Source organism: Theropithecus gelada, chromosome 3 (assembly GCF_003255815.1).
Source record: "Theropithecus gelada isolate Dixy chromosome 3, Tgel_1.0, whole genome shotgun sequence".
In the NCBI taxonomy this organism is placed as follows: Eukaryota; Metazoa; Chordata; class Mammalia; order Primates; family Cercopithecidae; genus Theropithecus; species Theropithecus gelada.
Window position 1 is genome coordinate 132,486,245 of NC_037670.1, and position 20,405 is coordinate 132,506,649.

The window sequence follows — 20,405 nt, forward strand, 5'->3', positions numbered from 1 at the left end:
GAAATACCAGGTCCTGGTACCTCTCTGATCCTTAGTTTCCCGTATGTTAATTACAATACTGACCTTGACTATCTTCTATTATTTTCTTAACTAGTTTTAAACTTTATAAAAATTTAAAAAGTTCAGTGAATTTCTAAAATACAATACTGTTTTTTGGCTTTTCTAAGTTCTAGTTTCAGGGCAGCACATTGCAGCCCTCAATAAAGTGAGGGACAGGATGGCTAAGGGGTTTGTGTGGAGTTGTGGGGGAGTGGTATATGGGATTGTTTAGGAGCATAAGAAAAAAGAGGGAGTTAGAAAAGGGAACGAAGCTGAAGAAAGCCATGTGATTCTCCTGGATTTTCCCAAAATGCTCTAAATGACCCACATGCAGAGAGAGAAGTTCTGTTTCCAGTGAATGGGAAACAGTGTAGCTGAATGGGAAGTCACACTAGCTGAACATTAAGCCTTGTGTGAATATGCCTAATAAACAGCTGACATTTATTTAGAAGACACACTCCATGGGACTCTGCATAAAACTACAACTCTTCTACAATATCTTTTAAGGCTAGTGCCCCCAGATGAGAGAGATCTGCAGTATTAAGACACAGCCATTCCCAGTGTAAGAATGCTACTTGGATTGAACATTTTACAACATCAGATATTGCTGAAATACCTTAGCATTGACTACAGGGTCTTGCACACAAAAGTCCTTCAATAGATTTTTGTAAGAGAATGAATGTGAAATTATTAGGTTGGTGCAACAGTAATTTCAGATTTTGCAATTAAAAGTGGTGGCAAAAACAGCATTTTTGCACCAACCCAATATGATCCCTCTCCACCAAATCTCCATGCTCTACAAAATAAATGAAAAGAGGGCAAGATGAAGTATCTTGAAATCCTAAAGTATAAATTCTGCTCACTGGTTCAATGATGTCCATATGCTGCAGAATCCACAAGCACCTGTGGCTGGAGGAACTGGAGGGCTCTAGGTGGCCTATTAGGATAGGCTGAATGGCACCCACGTAAGCATAAAACTGGCACTTAGATTTGTTGATCTCCATGTGGAGCGCCTCATCTACATTCAGCACCAGGACAGTGAAAGGCAGGTAGGACAGCCCACTGTTCTTTCGGATTAATAACTCACCATTCCAGGAGGGCTGAAAACATCTCCCCGCACCTTCTGCATAGGGCGACATTCGCTAGCATGGCCATTGCAAAAGCAGCTTCCCCGAACAACCATCTCGTACAGAGCATAGTAGTATTTATCAAGGGAATCATTTTGCCTCCTTCCAAGCAAAGTATCCCCAAGGGTGTGGAGCTTGGTAAAGTTTATCCTCAGGTTTGTCAATGTCACAAGGTCTAAAGAAAGGAAAATAATGAATCAAAGTGAATTTGAGGCGCATCAGTTCAAGGGACTCTTCTTGACTGATATACCCTTAATATACTATAGAAAAGCGATTATAGGCCCAGTGTGGTGGCTCACGCCTGTAATCCCAGCACTTTGGGTGGTCGAGGCAGGAGGATCCCTTGAGCTCAAGAGTTCAAGACCAGACTGGGCAACATGGTGACACCCCGTCTCTACATAAAATACAAACATTAGCCTGGCAGGGTGGCACATGCCTGTAATCCCAGCTACTTGGGAGGCCGAGGCACAAGAATTGCTTGAACCCAGGAGGCGGAGGTTGCAGAGAGCTGAGATCACACCACTGCACTCCAGCCTGGATGATAGAGCAAGACTCCGTCTCAAGAAAAAAAAAAAGAAAGCAATTACAAGGAATATGCCAAACTTGAAATTTTTTTAAAGCTGATATGAAAAATATAAAGGAATTCATACCTTGGATGTAGGGGCTATAAGGGTTTTCAATTTCAAAACTGGGATCCAAAACTTTTAAAACAACCTGTAAAACAAATATAGATAAATTTATAGTATATTACCCGAAAATGTAATTGTCAAACACACTTTTTTTTTAAACCTCCAAGGCTCAAGCAATCTTACTACTTCAGCCTCCCAAGTAGCTGAGACCACTGGCATGTACCACCACGCCCAGCTAATTTTTAAAGTTTTTTGTAGAGGTGGGGTTCTCCCTGTGTTGCCCAGGCTGGTCTCGAACTCCCAGGCTCAAGTGATCCTCCTGCCTCAGCCTCCTAAAGTGCTGGAATTACAGATGTGAGCCATCACACCTGACTGTGAAATGCACTTTTATGGAAGAGACCCTGATCTTACAAGAAGGCTGAGCCATTGCTTCCCAGCTGGCATAGAATACAGATTATCATTTGGGTTACCATATGAATAGAGGTACCAAGAGCAGAAATAAATGAAAGGTATTAATCAGTCATTTCTAGCTTTTTACGTACAAGTGGTTCATACAGGCAGAAAAGGCAAAGAGAACACTTACGCTGGATTGGGATGGAGTGATGGACAATTTGGCAAGCCATGATCAATTTGGATTTGGTGGGGAATTCTGGAGCTGTCTTCTGCCACTAATTCTTTCTGCTGTACCTGATAAAATAGTACCTGTTCAATCCCACTCACTCCAACCTTCTGCCAGGCACCAGCTTTGCTCAGAGGGTTGTTCCTGGCAGATTCCCCTGGGGTGGTGGTTTACAGAGCACGGGGATGAGATAGCTAATGCCAGGCTGCTGCTAGCTTACATGGCTCCTCTGCAAGCTTTAGAAATGGATGTTCCTTCTTCTGGGTGCCTGGGGCCATGGTGCCCCATTTAAGTTTTATCCCACTCCCACCTTCAGCTGAGCACTCTTGTGCAGGATTGCTTCTAAAAACGTATTTAGTATTTATTTGGGACTCATTTCAATTTAGACACTTTCATTTTTAAAAAAGCAACAGCCCAAATTATGTTGCAGTAAACACTATCAAAATTTTTTCATTTAATTACACTTTTTAAAAGTTTAATTTATATAAAATAAATACAAGGAAGGAAATGCTACCTCTCCACCTGTTGAGGGTTCAATATCCGAGTATTTGGAGTCACAAACAATGTCTCCCACTCCCTGGGCCTGGCCAGATGTGATGTTAGGAAAGGAAGTGGCACAGTCTTTTGCAAAATATTTGAACACTTTCCAGGTGTGTCCATAGTCTGTGGAACGTTCAACTAACATTGCAGCAGGCCGAAAAGTCTAGGAAAAATGAGTAAGTTGGCACATTTCACAAAGGCAGATTTTATTATCGACTTCAGATTGAATATTTATATTTTCTAATTCCGTTTTTAAAAACTTTAGGTGTATCTTTCTGTTGTTTGTTTTGTTTTTGAGATAGGATCTCACTCTGTCGCCCAGGCTGGAGTGCAGTGGCATGATCTCGGCTCACTGTAGCCTCAACTTCCCAGGCCCAGGTGATCCTCCCATCTCAGTCTCCCGAGTAGCTGGGACTACAGGTGCATGCCACCATGCCCAGATAATTTTTTTGCAGAGTCAGAGTTTGCCATGTTGCCCAGGCTGTTCTCAAACTCGTGGGCTCAAATGCCCACCTCAGCCTCCCAAAATCCTGGGATTACAGGTGTGAGTCACTGTTCCTGGCCGGGTCTATCTTTTAAAATCTACTACACAATACACACACCACAGTCTCTTTTCAGTATTTATGAGTACACACTTTGTCCTCCTAATCTAATTACATTATAAAAATGTTTATGGCATTGTGAATTATTAATGAAGAAAGATGGCTTATAAATTGAAAAGTTAACGTAGTTAATACTTTACAGCAATTTGTTGTGATTCTCTTTGCCAAGCATGCTTTTCCTCTGGCAAACTCTTATACATCCTTCAAACCTATCCATGAAGTTTATCCTGGTTCCCCACAGCAGATTTAGCCCCTTAAATTTCCCAGCATTTTAAATCAATCATACTGCTAATTCTGTACTTATCACTTTGCATTATAATTTTCTATTATATTTATATGTTTGTATCCATGACTAGATTGGGAGTTATTTGGAGACAAAGAGTGGTGGTTTTTGTTTTCATTTTTTAAATTTCATATTCATTTTTTCTTACCAAAATGAGCATAAAGTCTGACATCAAAATTAGAGTTTTCCTGAATGATTAAAGAAGCACTATAGCACAATGATTTTCTCTGGCATCTGACTCACCTTAGTAAAGACTCTTTTTTCCTTCCCCTTGATCACAACCTTTCCATATTTACCTGAATAAGTTCCAGTTCCTGCCCTTTTCTCCCAAAAATTATCTTTATAGGTCTTGTGGTTCCTATCACCTCAGTACTGGGAGTTTTCCTTTTCTCTGTGTCTTCTAATTTTTAAAAAAATCATATAGTCGTGGCCATTGATTTTTCAAAAGTGTTTGTTTTTCTTCATGTAAGAGTCAAAGCTCAGGTGGCAAAGGTCAAGTCTGAACTTATTCTGTTTTTGTTCACTGCAAGGAAGCAAGGCAGTGAAATTCCAGATAAACACTGAGCATTTGGGGAATAGATAAAAGAGGGGCAGCAGGCCTATTCGTCTGTACCTTAAAGGTCAAGATAAGGTGGCTGAACCGAAATAATGCCTCTAAGTCCAGTCTGATGCTGACATGATCAAGACCTAAGGAAGAATCCAGAAAGAAGAATATCAGTGAATTTGAGAGACTCCTGTTTATCATGTTAATTCCCCACTGTGGCTTATCTGTAATAAAATCTCTTTGATGCCACAAGGCTGATGATCACTTTCCCTGTCTGTTGGAGTGGTATCCCATGCCACTCCAAGCCCAGGAGGTGTGGAGGGCAGGGTACGTTTCACCCTGACGGTGCCCACATCTGTGTTTTAGTGGCAACACACATGGCCACTATGTGGCAGCATTACATATAACCAAGGGAGTTTCAGGACATTTGCCCTAGGTGGAAAGAGAGAAAGAGAGGTTTCATTTCCTTGTACTAAAATCTTGACTACACATAAACATGAGCTAGCTAGCCAGAGGATGGTAAAAACCAATGTACCCGTTTCTTCCAAGAGTTGCTAAAAGTCATTTGAACTAGAATTTCATTGTCACCTGGCATATAACACAACTTGGAATATTCCCCTTGGATTGGGGACCTGTGGGCTCTTCTGTGGCTGAGGTGGTGGCAGAGGTACCCTGGTCAGGGTTTTACACCGAGCTAGTTATGATCCATCTCTAGCACAGATGTGGGGTATCACTCCTAACCTAGACACAAAAGCAGCCCAGATCTCTCTAGAGCAGCACTGTCCAACAGAAATAGAATATGACTCATGTATGTAATTTAAAATTTTCTAATAGCCATATTAAAAAAAGTAAAAAGAAACAGATAAATTTGTTTGTAATAATATACTTAAACCAACATATTTAAAAGTTACTTTGACATATAATCAATATTTTAAAAATTAGTGATTTTTTAAAGACAGAGTCTCGCTCTGTCCCCCAGGCTGGAGTGCAGTGGCAGGATCTTGGCTTACTGCAACCTCTGCCTCCCAGGTCAAGGGATTCTACTGCCTCAGCCTCCTGAGTAGCTGGGACTACAGCCTTGCTCCACCATGCCTGGCTAATTTTCATATTTTTAGTAGAGACAGGGTTTTGCCATGTTGGCCAGGCTGGTCTCAAACTCCTGAGCTCAAGTGATCTTCCTATCTTGGCCTCTTAAAGTGTTCGGATTACAGGTATGAGCCACCGCACCCTGCCAGAAAATCAGTGATTCTTTATTACACATTTTCTCCCAAACTATGTCTTAGAAATCTGGGATGTTTTTACACTTCCAGCCCATCTCAGTTTGGATTAGACATGTTTCAAGTGCTCACACTGGACAGTATGGCTCCAGACGACAGTGGCTGGACTACAGTGAATCGGGGTTCAGCCTAGAGTTCTAGGGTGAAAAGCTTAGGGACGTGTTTGCTGCTCAGTGGGCAGCCACATTGCAGGCTGAGTGTCAAGGGTCCTAACCCTTTGTAGAAAGGAGATCTGTCCTTCTTTCTAAGGTGCTTGGTTGAGAATCCTTGCTCTATGTCATTGGCTTGGACAGAATGACATTCCCTTTGTGAGGAGATGTGGAACAAGTGTTAGATGTGGGGGTCAAAACAGCCATTAAGCAAAAATGGCACCATTCATCAGGAGGACAGGTGGCTGTGGAAAAAAACACCCACATTCATTAAGGAGAGTCCAGCTGGAGATCAATAACTAGGATCCAAAATGAAATGGCATTTAGTAGACACCAGTCAATCATTGGTCAAGTGGATGACATAAATAAAACAGCCTCATATTATGCTTGCCCTAAACTATCTTATATATTATTATTATTCCCACACTCACTTCTAATGGTCTAAAATCTCCTAAAGGAAATGCATTCAGGAATTTGTAGAGAATAGAGGAATTATAGTCCAAAGGGCAACACATATCAATGTAGTGAATGAAATCGTTTTGTGCGGGTTAAGGAAAACTGAAGAGTTCCAGGCTAGTGTTAAAGAGGGGTCATCAAGAGTAGGCAAGCCTGCATCAGGAAAGTCAGGCCTGGATGGATGTACATTTGGGCACATGAGGCCCATGGCTGGGGTGGGACATGAGGATCCCTGATCAGGTCCACATTTATAGTGAGCATCTAGGAATCCAGATGGTCAGTGCCAATGTAGGCTCAATATCACAATTGTTCACAAAGAGAGAAAGGCATACATCCAGGAAGGAAAGAACTTCAGTCCGTAGCCAGCTATCCTTTCAATTCAGATATTTTACTTTGGCTTACAGTAAGAAGCAAAATGTTCTTTTTCTCTTTCCCTTCGGGTGTTGAAGGAAAAAGCACTTGGTGCTAACTCTCAGACTTCCCCTGGTATTATTCACTCGGTTTACATCAGTGTGTTTTGTATTAGGTTTAATTTACCAACACTTCATAAACTTTCTTCTTCATATTATTTTTTTACAAAGAACAGAAGGATGCAGAGATATTTTCTTCCACATGGAAAGAGTGAAACATTCTGAGTTATGTGCTTAAAATATACTTTGATATTCCTGTAAAGGAAAGTATTCTTGTTAAAATGAAAATAAATTGTGTTCTTGTATGGGTCTCTATATTCTTGGAGGATACTGTTCCATTCCAATATAATACTTTGCTGTGACATTATTAAAACCATACAAGGAAGAGGATATCATATTAAAATATCGAAGAAATAAACAACTGGAAAAAAACTTAAATCATACCATTTTCAGACTGCCACCATTTCTTTTCTCTGTCCGGTTCAAAACTTACAATGACATTCTCAATGGTGTGGCTATTGGGTTGGGCGTATGGATCATTTGGAAATCTAGAGTCACAGATGAAGCATTTTTGTTCCCCCTGGAAAACACCGTCATTAAAATTAAAAATAAGAGTTGGAATTACTTATTGTTCTTCTAAATTAAAGGCAAGCTGTACTTACTATATTTGTCTTCCAAACTGGCTAAAAATAAAAAGCAGAGGAAATAACAAGACATCAAAATTCCTATCAATAGGTGCCAAAGTACAACAATAAACTATGAATTAAAATTTTAGAAATTGATACATTTGGAATAAAAATGTAAATTTATGCAAAACTCATTTTCTGTCATATAAGAGGCAGAGGACCTGGAAGTTATTTTAAACTGCCACAACTAATATTAAGAAATAAAAAATTAGAAATAGACCTCTTAGAAGGTCTTAGTGAATTGGAACTAGTTTTGCTTAGGATTTTTTTTGTTTTTGTTTTTGAGACAGAGTCTCACTCTGTCACTAAGACTGGAGTGCAGTGTTGTAATCTCCTGGGTTCAAGAGATTCTCGTGCCTCAGTCTCTCGAGGAGCTAGGATTACAGGCATGCACCACCACACCCGGTTATTTTTGTGTATTTTTATTAGAGACAGGGTTTCACCATGTTGTTCAGGCTGGGTGTTGAACTCTTGGCCTCAAGTGATCTGCCTGCCTTGGCCTCCCAAAGTGCTGGGATTACAGGTGTGAGCCACCACCCCCGGCCTGCTTAGGATGGATTTTTGAAGGTTACAACGCAAAGCCTGGCCTTTGAGTTTGCTTAATTTAATGCGTCTACTTGCAGCTGTACCTGAAACTCCTAAGGGGCTCTACAAGGATTTCCAAAGCACTGTCAGTGGCCTGCAGTTATTCCTGGCTAATACTCAGGGAACTCTGAAGGAGCTCTTTTGCAAAGCTTCTGGGAAGCGGAGGCTGGTCATTATAACCTTCTGTGCCGAAAATTGCCTACAACAGCATAGGTGCTCAGCTGGTGGCACTCAGTGCACGTTACATGTATGTCCTAACCATGGCTCACAAGGCCCAACATGATCTGGCCAGGGCCACTTCTTTGCCTTTGTGTCTACTTGGCTTTTCACTCCCTTGACTCTGGCTACACGTGCTTCTTGCTGTTTTTTAAGCACTTAGAGTCAGAAGAGTTCAAGCTGTTCTTCCTCCCAGCTAGTCTTATCTCTTGCTCCTTCCCTTCTTTCAGGTTTCTGATTAAATACCTTCATTTCAAAGAAACATTCCCTGACTACCCTATCTAAAATGTCACCATCTTTTCACCCCCATGGCCCTCTGCCACTCTCTATTTTTTATCCTACTTTATATATTTCCTAAGCCCTTATCACTACTTGAGGCTATATTATACAGTTGTTGGTTTATTGTCTGTCTCCATAATAAGAATCAAAACTGAATGAGGCAAGGACTTGGTTTTGTTTACTGCTGTATCCCCATTGCCTAGAATAGTGTGTGGTACATAGTAGATGTTCAGTAAAATTTATTAAATGCAGGATGATTTTAATGATTATTTCAGTTACCGTCTGTCAAAACAAATCAACTCTTCAAGAGATTCGTATAATCATTGTATCTTAGCATCATTTGTCACTATAGACCTTATTGCTGAAGAAAGCCAAAATGCCCTTTGAAAATTAAGGCAAAATGGATCTAAATAAATTTTGCATAGGGGCAGGCTCATCCCAGTGACCAGCAGAAGCTTTGTGATTCTATCAAAAGTGATGGTCTTCAAATAATTTCCAATAATATTATGGAAATTGCTTGAGAAAATATTTAACTTCAGGGTGTGTGGGCCATTTTTGGGTTAACATTTTAGAAGTATAGTCTTTGATGAAGTTGACTTAAGAGAATGCTTAGTTGTAGCCACTAAATGTGAGTTCCATCTTGGATAACTTAATAGGTCAATGTTGACTGGAAGCTTCTGAACAAAATGTTTTGTTTGGTAGCTCTTTCTTAGGTAACAGATGGGAAAAAATCATCCTCCATGCTGCATGTATGTCTAGACTAGTGGTCATAGCCCCTCCTATAATACATTTTGTCAGCCTGAAATATTTTGAAGGTTTTTTCCAGCTCTAAGCTTTCTAAGATTTCTGTCATTCTCTAGACAAAAGAAGCCTCCACAACTGGAGTTACTTCTATTTTTGGTAGTATAATTTTGTGATATAAGAACACCAATTTCTAATTATCATCAGAGCATGTTGGCTCAGGCAACAGTAAGTAAATGCCAGTGGTTGGAGAACAAGATGGATGGTGCTCGTATTGGAAAGTGGCAGTGGCTCATGCCTGTAATTCCAGCATTTGGGAGGCTGAGGCAGGCGGATCGCTTGAACCCAAGAGTTGGAGACCATCTTAGGCAACATAGTGGGACTGGTCTCTATAAAAATACCAAAAATTAACAGGGCATGGTGGTGCTTGCCTACTCCACCAGTAGGTGGAGTAGCCTCCCTTACTTGGGAGGCTGAGGTGGGAAGATCACCTGAGCCTGGGAGGTTGGGGCTGCAGTGAGCTGTGATCATGCTACTGCATGCCAGCCTGGGCAACAAAGTGAGACCCTATGTAAAAAATAGAGTTGAGAACCACTTCTTTGTCCAGAGCACCTGGACTTAGTAGTCACCTGGCCTAGAGTTGAGCAGAACTTCCACCATGTAATTTCCTTGCACATGCAGAGAATTTGCTTTCTTACACAAGTACTTCCCAAACTTAGAACAGTGATATGCACCCAAGTATTGTCTCCACTTATTTATAATAGTCACCTTTTACTAGAAACCAATTTGAATACAAAGCATTTCCCAGAGACTTAAACAGTTGCTTTAAATGAACAATACATGGAAAAGCCTGGACCACTAACGTTAGGCTTATGTCCAACTTCCTTCCTGCACATCCTCTCATTTAAGGGGTGGACGTGATTACCTCAGGGTTTTCGGTAGGGATGATACTCAGATGACCTTGGATGCTTGTTCCGTTGCCAGTACATGGAGAGGAAAAGAAACCTGAAAAGCCACTGATCCTTTTATAAAGTTGGTCTTTAAGGGGAAAAGGCATAAAAATATGTTCACAATTGGAATTTATGATTTTTAGACAGTATAACTTCCAAGTGGTATTATGTTGGTGTATAATCAGTTCAAAGTTCTACACCTCCTCCATCTCTAATTAAGGCAGAGCAGTGAGGACTCATGTTCAGCATAATGGCAGCAGGCCCTGATGAATCTTCAAACTTCTTTAAATGAGTCAATTATGTTTGCTCTATGGGAGTGGCTAAGGTAGCCAAGTAGACCAGTAAATTTTATAGTAATTCCCTACAAAGACTGACCAAAAAGACTTTTATGTCTCATTCTGAAGGTAACAGGAAATAGAAATTAAGCAGATCTTCTTTATTTTTGATTAGTTAAGGTTTCCTGGACTTTGAATTATGTGAGCGTTGGCTCTCTATATCTGCAGGTTCCATATATGTGGATTCAACCAACCAAGGACTGAAAATATTTGGGAAAAAATATCAACAATAAAACAATAACAGGGTAGGCCCAGTGGCTTATCCTGTAATCCCAGCAACTCAGGAGGCTGAGATGGGAAGATTGCTTGAGGCCAGGAGTTCAAAACTAGCCTGGGCAACATAGTGAGACCCTGTCTCTAAAAAAAACAAAATTAAAATTAGCCAGGTGTGGTGGTGCATGCCTGTATTTTTAGCTACTTCAGAGGCTGAGGTATACTCCAGCCTGGGCAACAGAGTGAGACCCCTGTCCCTAATGAATAAAAATAAGATAAATAACAATATAACAATAAAAAGAACATAGATTTTAACATGTAGTATAATAATCATTTTCATAACATTTACATTATATTAGGTATTGCAAATAATCTAGAGATTATTTAAAGTACATGGGAGGATATACGTAGGTTACATGTAAATACTATGCCATTTTAGATCAGAGACTTGAGCATCCATGGATTTCGGTGTTGGGGGAAAGGGTCCTGGCACCAATGCCCTGTGGATACCGAGGGACAACTGCACCAGTGTCTCCATTGTTTAGAAAGGAATGTTGTCTCCTTTAATGTCTGAGTAGCCCCAGGTGTACCTGGAAAAATCTACATCATTGATTAAATAATGTCCCAGCAAATGAACAACCCACCTCCAGGTAACTGAGGATGCAGTATTTCTGGGCTCTGCTCAGCCCACAGGTAGAAGAAGCCGTAAGCTGTGTGTTCCTGCCCACCAGGAGATCGCCGGTGGTGGGATGACAGGCACCCCTGTTGCAGTCATCTTGAGCTTTTGAGTAAATGAGCCACCCTTGAACACAACAGAAATACCTTACAAGGAATGCAGTCTAAGGATAGCACAGGGCCTGCAGAAATGACTAGTTAAGGGGGAGAGTTATGTATTTATTTAACATTGGTCAAAGATGTAACAGACTTTTAAGTTTATTAATAGATGATAAATGGTCCCTACTTTGCTTGCTGGGTGCATGAGGTGTAATAACTCTTAGAGTCTTTTGAAATCTGTATTCCAAAATACAGATTTGGATTAAAGATAAATACTTCTAAAATGTGTTGAACTGAGCTCTGTATCAGCAGGATTCTCCATCAAAAATAGATGCCGAGAACAACACACTTGAAAGATACTGCATTCTGTATCCCTCTCTTATTTACAATGGACAATCAAGCCTGAGTGACAGAGCAAGACCCTATCTCAAAAGCAACACCAAAACAATCCTATCATTTTGGAAGTAGGAAGGTCCACATATCTTACTTAGAGATTGAATTTAAAGTTAAATCTCAGGAATTAAGTTATAAATCCATATAATCAAATTATTCTGGAAAATTTCATAAGTTACCTATATAGTACAGTATACATGGTTTTGTGTAGACAAATCCTAACATAACGTTTGAGAACTATCAAGTTAGATAAAGAAGGAAACAAAGGAAACTCTACGTGCAGATGAGCAAGCATTCCAATCATTCCGAGTTAAGATAACTGTTAAACGTCTATACAGGCATGAGTGGCAAGTAGGGTCATCTGAAATATTTCTTTCCTGCAGGGTTTGTTCCATCATGTTATCTAATACACTTTGGTAAGCAATAATTTATTAATGGATTTGTTAATTGTTGGGAAGATTGAATAAAACAAAGTGGAATCTTACTGGGGGTTAAGATCTAAAGTTAACACACAAAGTTAAACATATATACAATGAGTGTCTACTGTATTTTGTGGGTAGCCACTTATGTTACAGGAAAGAGGTCCTGACCCAGACCCCAAGTGAGGGTTCTTGGACCTCATGCTAGAAAGAATTCAGGGTGAGTCCATACAGTAAAGTGAAAGCAAGTTTATTAGGAAAGTAAAGGAATAAGAGAATGGCTACTCCATAGACACAGCAGCCCTGAGGGCTGCTGGTTGCCCATTTTTACAGTTATTTCTTGATGATATTCTAAACAAGGGGTGGATTACTCATATCTTCCCCTTTTAGACCATATATGGTAACTTCCTGACGTTGCCATGGCATTTGTAAACTGTCATGGCACTGATGGGAGTGTAGTAGTGAGGACAACCAGAGGTCACTGTCGTGGCCATCTTGGCTTTTGGCCGGCTTCTCTACTGCAACCTGTTTTACCAGCAAGGTCTCTATGACCTGTATCTTGTGCTGACCTCCTCTCTCATACTATGACTTAGAACGCCTTAACCGTCTGGGAATGCAGCTCAGTAGGTTTCAGCCTCATTTTACCCAGCTCCTATTCAAGATGGAGTTGTTCTGGTTCACATGCCTCTGACACTTACAGAAATAGTTTTATTTGTTCTTTAAAAACTATATGTGAAGAGGACAATATCACTTTATTGTTAATTCAATTAAAGCATTAGAATCCTGTTTGATTCTGGAGGCCAAATCTAAGCACTAGTTTTCTCTTTATTGCAATTCAAAATGATAGTGATAATTTTGTGGCCGTAAAATAGCCTCTAGATGGAAGGGCAGAGGACCTAGAATGGCTAAAACGTTTGAAAAAGGAAAATAAGGGTGAAGGAATAGCTCTATCCAATATGAAGGCTTACTATATAGCTACAATAAAGAAGAGACTGCAATTTTGGCAGATGAATAGACACCTAGATCAATGGAACAGAATGGAGAACCCGGAAATAGACCAACATAAATATGTCCCACTGATTTTTGAGGTGCAAATGCAACTCAATGGAGGAAGAACAGCCTTTTAAATAAATAGTGCTGGAGCAATTGGATCCACAGCCAAAAAAAAGAAAAAGAAAAAATGAACTGCAAGCAAAACCTCACACTTTATAATATTAATTAAAAATTGAGCATAGACTTAAGTGTAAAATGTGAAACTATAGAGCTATGAAACTCATATAAAACATAGGAGAAAATCTGGCATTTAGGGCTAGATGAATGATTTTTAGGATGGCCAAAAAAAACCATGACCCATAAAAGGAGAATTTAGAAAATTGGACCGTGTCAAAAGTAAAAACTTTTGCTCTGAGAAAGACCTTGTGAAGAAGTGAAAAGGTAAACTATGGAGTAAGAGAACATACTTGCAAACCACATATCCAACAAAGCTCTTGTGCTTGCAATAAGAGCTTTCAAAACTTGACATTAAAAAACCAATCAAATGAGCAAATGGCAAGCGACATGAACACAATACTTCAGTGAAGAAGATACACAGATGGCAAATAAACACATGAAAAGAGGTTCAATATCATTAACCACTGGGGAAATCCAAATCAAACCACAATGAGGTATCACTACACACAGATCAGAATAACAAAGATAAAAATAGTGATAACACCAGATGCTAGAAAGGATGTGAAGATCACGCATACGTGCTGGTGGGAATGAAGAATGGTATAGGCACTCCCAGGAAGAGTATGGTAATTTCTTACAGAACTAAGCAGGTGCTAATCATGCAACTCAGCAAGGGAACTCTTGAGTATTTATCCCAGAGAAATTACAACTTATGTTCACACAAAAACCCTACGCAAATGTCCACAGCATCTTTATCTGTAATAATAAAAAACTGGAAAACACCCAATGTCCTTCATTGGGTGAAAGGTTAAACCAAATGTGGTACATCTGTACCATGGAACCTAGCAAAAAAAGTAGTGAACCATTGATACAAGCAACAACTTGGATGGATCTCAAAGGAACTGTGCAGAGTGAAAAAAGGTTATATACTGCATAATTCTATTTGTATCACATTACTAAATGACAAAATTATAGAGATAGAGAACAGATTAGTGGTTGTCAGTGGTTAGGAAGGCAGGGAGGGAGGGAGGTGGATGTGGCTATAAAAGGGTAGTGCTAGGGATCCTTGAGGTGGTAGAACTGTTCTGTATCTTGACTGTGGTGATGGGCACATACATCTATATGGCGATAAAATGGCATAGACTCAAATACACGCACACATGAGTACATGTATAACTGGTGAAATCTGAACGGCCTGTGAACGACATCAGTGTTGATTTCCTGGTTGTGATACTGTGCTATAGTTATATAAGATGCTATGACTGAGAGAAATTGGGTGAAGGGTATATGGCCTCCCTCTGTGTTATTTCTTAAAGCTGTGTGTGATCTTACAATTATTTCAAAATAAAAAGTAAAAGAGACAAACAATTCCCAACATCCATCAGCCTTTGGATGGTAAACCAAGCAAATCCCAGACTCAAAATATACACGTGACATGTTCTAGCTGCTCTTATACACTTTATCCTTGAGACATGAAAATTTATGCCAAGCCTTATTTCAGTAGACAGGAGTGACAGGGATGGGCCTATAATAAAAAATAATAACCATACAGTGAAATCAGCTTGGTTTCTTCTCAGTTTTCTCCATTTAAAAAATATAATCATCTTTCATGAACTTGTTTTACATTTAATGGCTTTCTTTCCTTCAGTTTGACCTCCAATATAGCCTATACGGTTATTGAAAAAACCATGTTATTTCTCTTACACATTATTCACATGAACTATTAATCTGGTCATTTTGTATTATTAGGCATAAAACATACATGGATCATAAGTTCTACAGCTAAGAATATTATAGTGTCTCCACCCACACAAGTTACTAAATGACACTTTGAACAGGAAATTTTCTATTCTCAATCTCAATATAAAGATTATTATTCTAAAGCAAAAGCATATTTCTTTCCTTTCTCTGAGACAGCTATGTGAAGAAAGCTAGCTCCATCAGACACTTGCTGTTTTGTGGTATAATAAATGGTTAATGTGGACTTTCATTTACCCAGCAACCCACATTCATGTGTGTTTTTTTTTTTTTTTTTTTCCAGAATTGGTATCTAGGATAAATAGCTATTCAGAAGTTTGGACTCCAATAGACCAAAGATTTTTAAAGACAAGATCAGGTATAACATTTCCATTGATGTTACATGTGAATAAAAGAAGACTTCCCCTTCCAGGGATTTATTCTTTTAGACAAGTTCCATCCTGGATTTTTTTTAAATTGGAATTGTTGCCTTAGAGATTTAACATGTTTTTATAACCTGACTTGGCCAAACTTGTTTACAACAGAAATTTTTTTCAGAAAATATGTTCCAGGACTTAGGGAAATTGAGCTATTATTCCTATAATATTGTAAGTGCAAATATGAACTTCTTGTCTAAAATATTTGGCAAAAAGTGACTAGAAATGTAAATAGTTAAAGTTTCATGCCCGAACATAGACTAAGCAATATCCTTCCTGGGATGAAGTTTCCGAATGCCAAATCACATTAGCAACGTGTTGGAATTAATTCAGAAAATAAACATGTTTATATCTTCTGACAATCAACACATTCCTAAAAAATGACACAACCTGAAGCTAGAACCTGAAGATAGAATGTTATGAATTTTATGAATGTTATGAAATTCCAAAATGAATTTAGGAGATCTGGTCATTTAAGGAAAATATACAGTAAATTTTCTGTAAAGAATTGTTTTATAGAAATTACTGTTACTGTATAATTTCTCTAGTATTTCTGCATGTTGTCATAATTTTCTCAAATACATGAGATGCTTTCTTACACTTTAGATTTCACATCAGAGCTTTAGAGGATGTAAACACACGTTTATATGCTCACGCAGATCATAACGGGTGAGAAAAAATACCAAGAATGTGGCCGGGCATGGTGGCTTACACCTGTAATCCCAGCAATTTGGGAGGCCAAGATGGGTGGATCACCTGAGGTCAGGAGTTCAAGACCAGCCTGGTCAACATGGTGAAACCTTGTCTCTACTAAAAATACAAAAAATTAGCTGGGCATGGTGGGGGCACCTGTAATCCCAGCTACTCGGGAGGCTGAGGCAGGAGAATTGCTTGAACCTGGGAGGTGGAGGTTGCAGTGAGCTGAGATCGTGCCATTGCACTCCAGCCTGGGCGACAAGAATGAAACTCTGTCTTAAGAAAAAAAAAAAAAAGAATGCATGTAGATAAGGTTTGCACTTTGCATGAAGTTCCTAAAACCTATGGGGCAGTGCACTTTTTATGATTACTTCTTATATTGCTCAGTCAGAAGGCAAAACTAAGTGTTTAAATATGCTGCAGCATTTATATAAGTGTTATGTTCAAACTGTCAATGGAAAAATTCCCAAGCTGATGATATGAGGCTAACCTGGTTGGGAGTTTGACCACAGGCAACTCTAGAGATTTGGTTTAGGTCAGGGCAAGCTTACATTTAGAAACGTACGATTTATTGCAGTGAGGCCTTTTCTGCCCAAGCTAATTTAGTTTAGAAAATTCCTTCTCCAGAGAGAGGAGTCCCCTAATTGAAGAGGGCTCTCTTAGCAACTGTGGATTGGTTTAGAACTTTTGCAAGATGCGAGTAAGGTATTCTATATAAAGGATGGGGAGAAGGTAGAGTGATCCTCAGTGGTCCCTTCTAATTTTGGATATTGGTTTAGTTTCAAAGAGTTTCAAAGAGAACATGTAAGGCAAGTGCAGGTTAAAACAACTTTTTCTGAATGAGACCAGATCTAAACCTCCCAGTCCTGGGATGTGGAGGATAAACTGAGGGTTCCAGATGAATGACACGTTTCTGTTCCCACTGGGGTGTGGCTCACCTCTCCAAGGGGATTTTCAACACAGAACAAATGAGTGCTTACCATCTGGACCATTACCAGCAAGCAAATCTAACTGGAAAATTACCTCAGGGTTGGAAAATTGCAAAGAAAAAAAAAAGGTGAGATTCTGAAGGTTTGCTGTCATGAAGAAATTCAGCGTAAATCTTTGAAGTGAAGATTCTAAGCAAGTTAGTTAGTACTCAGTAATCAAAGGCAGGCCTGTTTTCAATGTAGAAAAGTCAGATCAAAGAGAGTAATTGCTGGAAACATCTTCTATATGATTAATGCAAATTATTCTCAGCTTATTAAAGATAGCAGGAGCATGGAGAATTTTGCCTTTTAGCTTAGAACTGCTGCTTACTTAGAAGAGGGAATTTTGCCTGTAACTTCTTCACAAGACCTCATTGCTGGGACAAGTGTTACACTGAAAGCATAGCTATTAAAAAAATTAGACGCATTGTATTTGTAAATTAAGACTCTGAAACTATTCTCTGTTCTTTAATATTTTACTTTACTTATCTGAAGATAACATTCCATTAAAAAGTGACAGAAATAGCAATATGTGGATACTGAACATGTTGGAGTGGAATTTTTCAGTTGCTTGACACAGTTACACAACAACAGAATAGCTACACAAGTATACAGCACTATAGAAGAAAGAAGTGAAATGTTTAAAAACTATTTCCACTTTATTTTAGGAAAATACAAGCAGAAAATAGATTTTGACAACGAATACTCACCAAGGTGCAAAAAAAGGGTCAGTTGAAATTGCATTCTTTCGTCAGGAGATGATTAAGTTCAATTCTACTGGGTTAAAAAAAAAGGTTAAAGTCAATCACTGATAGAAGAAATAATTGCCATCATCACATGTTATGTAGAAGTACTCAGAATTATTGAATGGTTCTTATGCTTTAGACATAAGAAATATCCACACTGTCCAGTTCCTCAAAAAATAAGAGTGCATAAACATTTTAATAAATATTTGTTTGCTCTTAATTTTTGCCATTTTTCGAAATCACAGAATTCAATTGTTTGTGGGAAAGAAGAGGAAACAAATATAATTTCCTTTGTATATTTTAATTTTAACCTACTTTTTACCCGTTCTTATTTAAAAACTTTTTCTTCTAAAAATTACAGTTAATACATACTCATTATAGAAAAAGTAGAATATTCAGACAGGCAAAATAAAGAAAAATATCCCCTATAATACCACCCACAGTGGGCCATGATTGCTCCACTGCACTCCAGTGTGGGCAACAGAGCAAGACACGGGATGGAGGGAGGCCCCTCTCTCAAGGGCCTTTTCTTCCATACTTTTTCCTTGCACAAATAATTTTCAAAAATAATATCACACTGTTTTCTTATTTCAATCAATACATTCCAGGCATCTTTCTGTACTAACAAATGCATTTTTAATTAGTGATATTTTATCAAGATTAAGATCACCTGGAGTCTCCTATAAAGCAAACTTATGATTTTCTTCGTTGTAGATTTGGCCATGGCCCTTGAGAGAGAGGTCTCCCTCCATCCCCAAGTTACCATTAAAGAGAGTTCTGATCCAGAGTGGAATATATATGCACTTCAGTGGGTCAGGAGAAAAGAAGGTAAAGTTTATAATTTTTTTTTTTTTTGGACAGTGTCTCACTCTGTTGCCCAGGCTGGAGTGCAGTGATGCAATGGTGGCCTACTGCAGCCTCGGCCTCCTAGACCCAAGCTGATTCTCCCGCCTCAGCCTCCCCAGTAGTAGAGACTATAGGCATGTGCCAGCATACCCAGCTAATTTTTACTTTTTGTAGAGATGGAATCTCACTATGTTGTAAGATGGACACCAGTATTTTTAATTACTGCATAGTATTACTCTGAATGTAGAAACTAGAATTGATTTAATGAATTCTCTATTGGTTGATGTGTACTTGGTTTTCCCTATTTTCCTATTATAAATATTTCTGCTAAATCTTTGTTTATAGCCTTAATTATTCACTAGGATATAGTAAATGGAGAAGAAATAATGAGCCAAAGAGTAAATGTGTGTGTGTGTATATAACCACATGTATATACAAAGATTGTATATATATACACACACACACGCATATATACAAATATACATACTACATGTATATGTGTATATAAAGCTTTTGATGTCACTGTCAAACTACCATGCAGAAACTTTGTCCCAATTTACACTCTTACAACCAGCCTGTGAAAACTGCTAACATGAGCCCTTACCAACATGGAATATTATTTTTAAATATTTGTCAGTTTAAAAAGCAAAAAAGCCTCATTATAATTTATTTGAATAGGAGGAAATATAAAACTTCTTTCATGTATTTTCAAGTTTTTTTCACATTCTACCTTCAAGGCTTTTCCTGGTGAATCCTTCATCCTCCTACTCCCATATTCCCAGTCCCTGCACGTGCACAGTCCCTGCGCTCCAGCGTTAGCACTCCGGTTTCTGTTTTCTGAACCTTCTTCTCATGCTGTTTCCTTTGCCTTGAATGCCACCCTCCTAAGCCCAAATGTCAGCCTCCCTATGAAGTCTTTTTAGGGTGTTTTACAATGCCTAATATTAGCCAATATTCCATTCTGTGATTCAGGCTCTTATGAAGCCTAGGCTTCACTTTGGAAGTCCAATGCCAGAAAGTGACTCGCTGAGAAACAGTCATCCCATAGTAGCTCCATCAGAATGAGCTCTACCTGTTAGAAAAGTCTGCAGTCTTGGGCTAATGGCCTCATACAAAACCTTGTGAAGACCTATAGGAGAATCCAGGTTGCAGCTGTTAGGAAGGTCCATTCTGCATAGGCCACCTGAACTTGTACAGGCACTTTTTCTAGGTGGTACTTTCTTATTGCTTTTTTCTCACAGGCAAGTCAGGAGTTTGGCTTCTGGTCAGCCGCCTAGATACACTTTTGAAAAATGAAATCTCTAATCCTGATGCTGTCCTTTATTTAGAACTGCCCGTGTGCTTCATTCTGTCCGGAAATGCAAAATGATTGGCATCATGGTCATTTATTTAATAAGAATGGGCACTATTAGCAAAGTTTGAAAACATGATTCTCTATAACCAAATAAATGGAAGTCAGTGAGATGACAATCTCTGTGAATAGCCTATGATTCAGGGCGCATAATGATCTAGGCTCTGAGTTGCTAGGGTAAAGTGCTA

The 20,405-nt window shown here is 39.0% G+C and overlaps 1 protein-coding gene across 2 annotated transcripts in view; it reads right to left on the reverse strand.

Annotated features, from left to right (window-relative positions):
* LAMB4 (laminin subunit beta 4) overlaps positions 1–20,405 on the reverse strand; it is a 108,116-nt gene that overhangs the window by 83,296 nt on the left and 4,415 nt on the right. Inside the window, exons 2-8 of one of the 2 annotated variants that reach the window (XM_025379850.1) lie at positions 17,985–18,051; positions 11,325–11,482; positions 7,120–7,255; positions 4,453–4,526; positions 2,929–3,117; positions 1,817–1,880; positions 1,127–1,341 (exon numbers count right to left, since the gene is read on the reverse strand). In XM_025379850.1, coding sequence (XP_025235635.1) covers positions 1,127–1,341; positions 1,817–1,880; positions 2,929–3,117; positions 4,453–4,526; positions 7,120–7,255; positions 11,325–11,482; positions 17,985–18,018 — 870 coding nt within the window. In that variant the 5' untranslated portion in view covers positions 18,019–18,051. The remainder of the gene's footprint in view (positions 1–1,126; positions 1,342–1,816; positions 1,881–2,928; positions 3,118–4,452; positions 4,527–7,119; positions 7,256–11,324; positions 11,483–17,984; positions 18,052–20,405) is intronic. The other variant, XM_025379851.1, reaches the window with a different exon arrangement.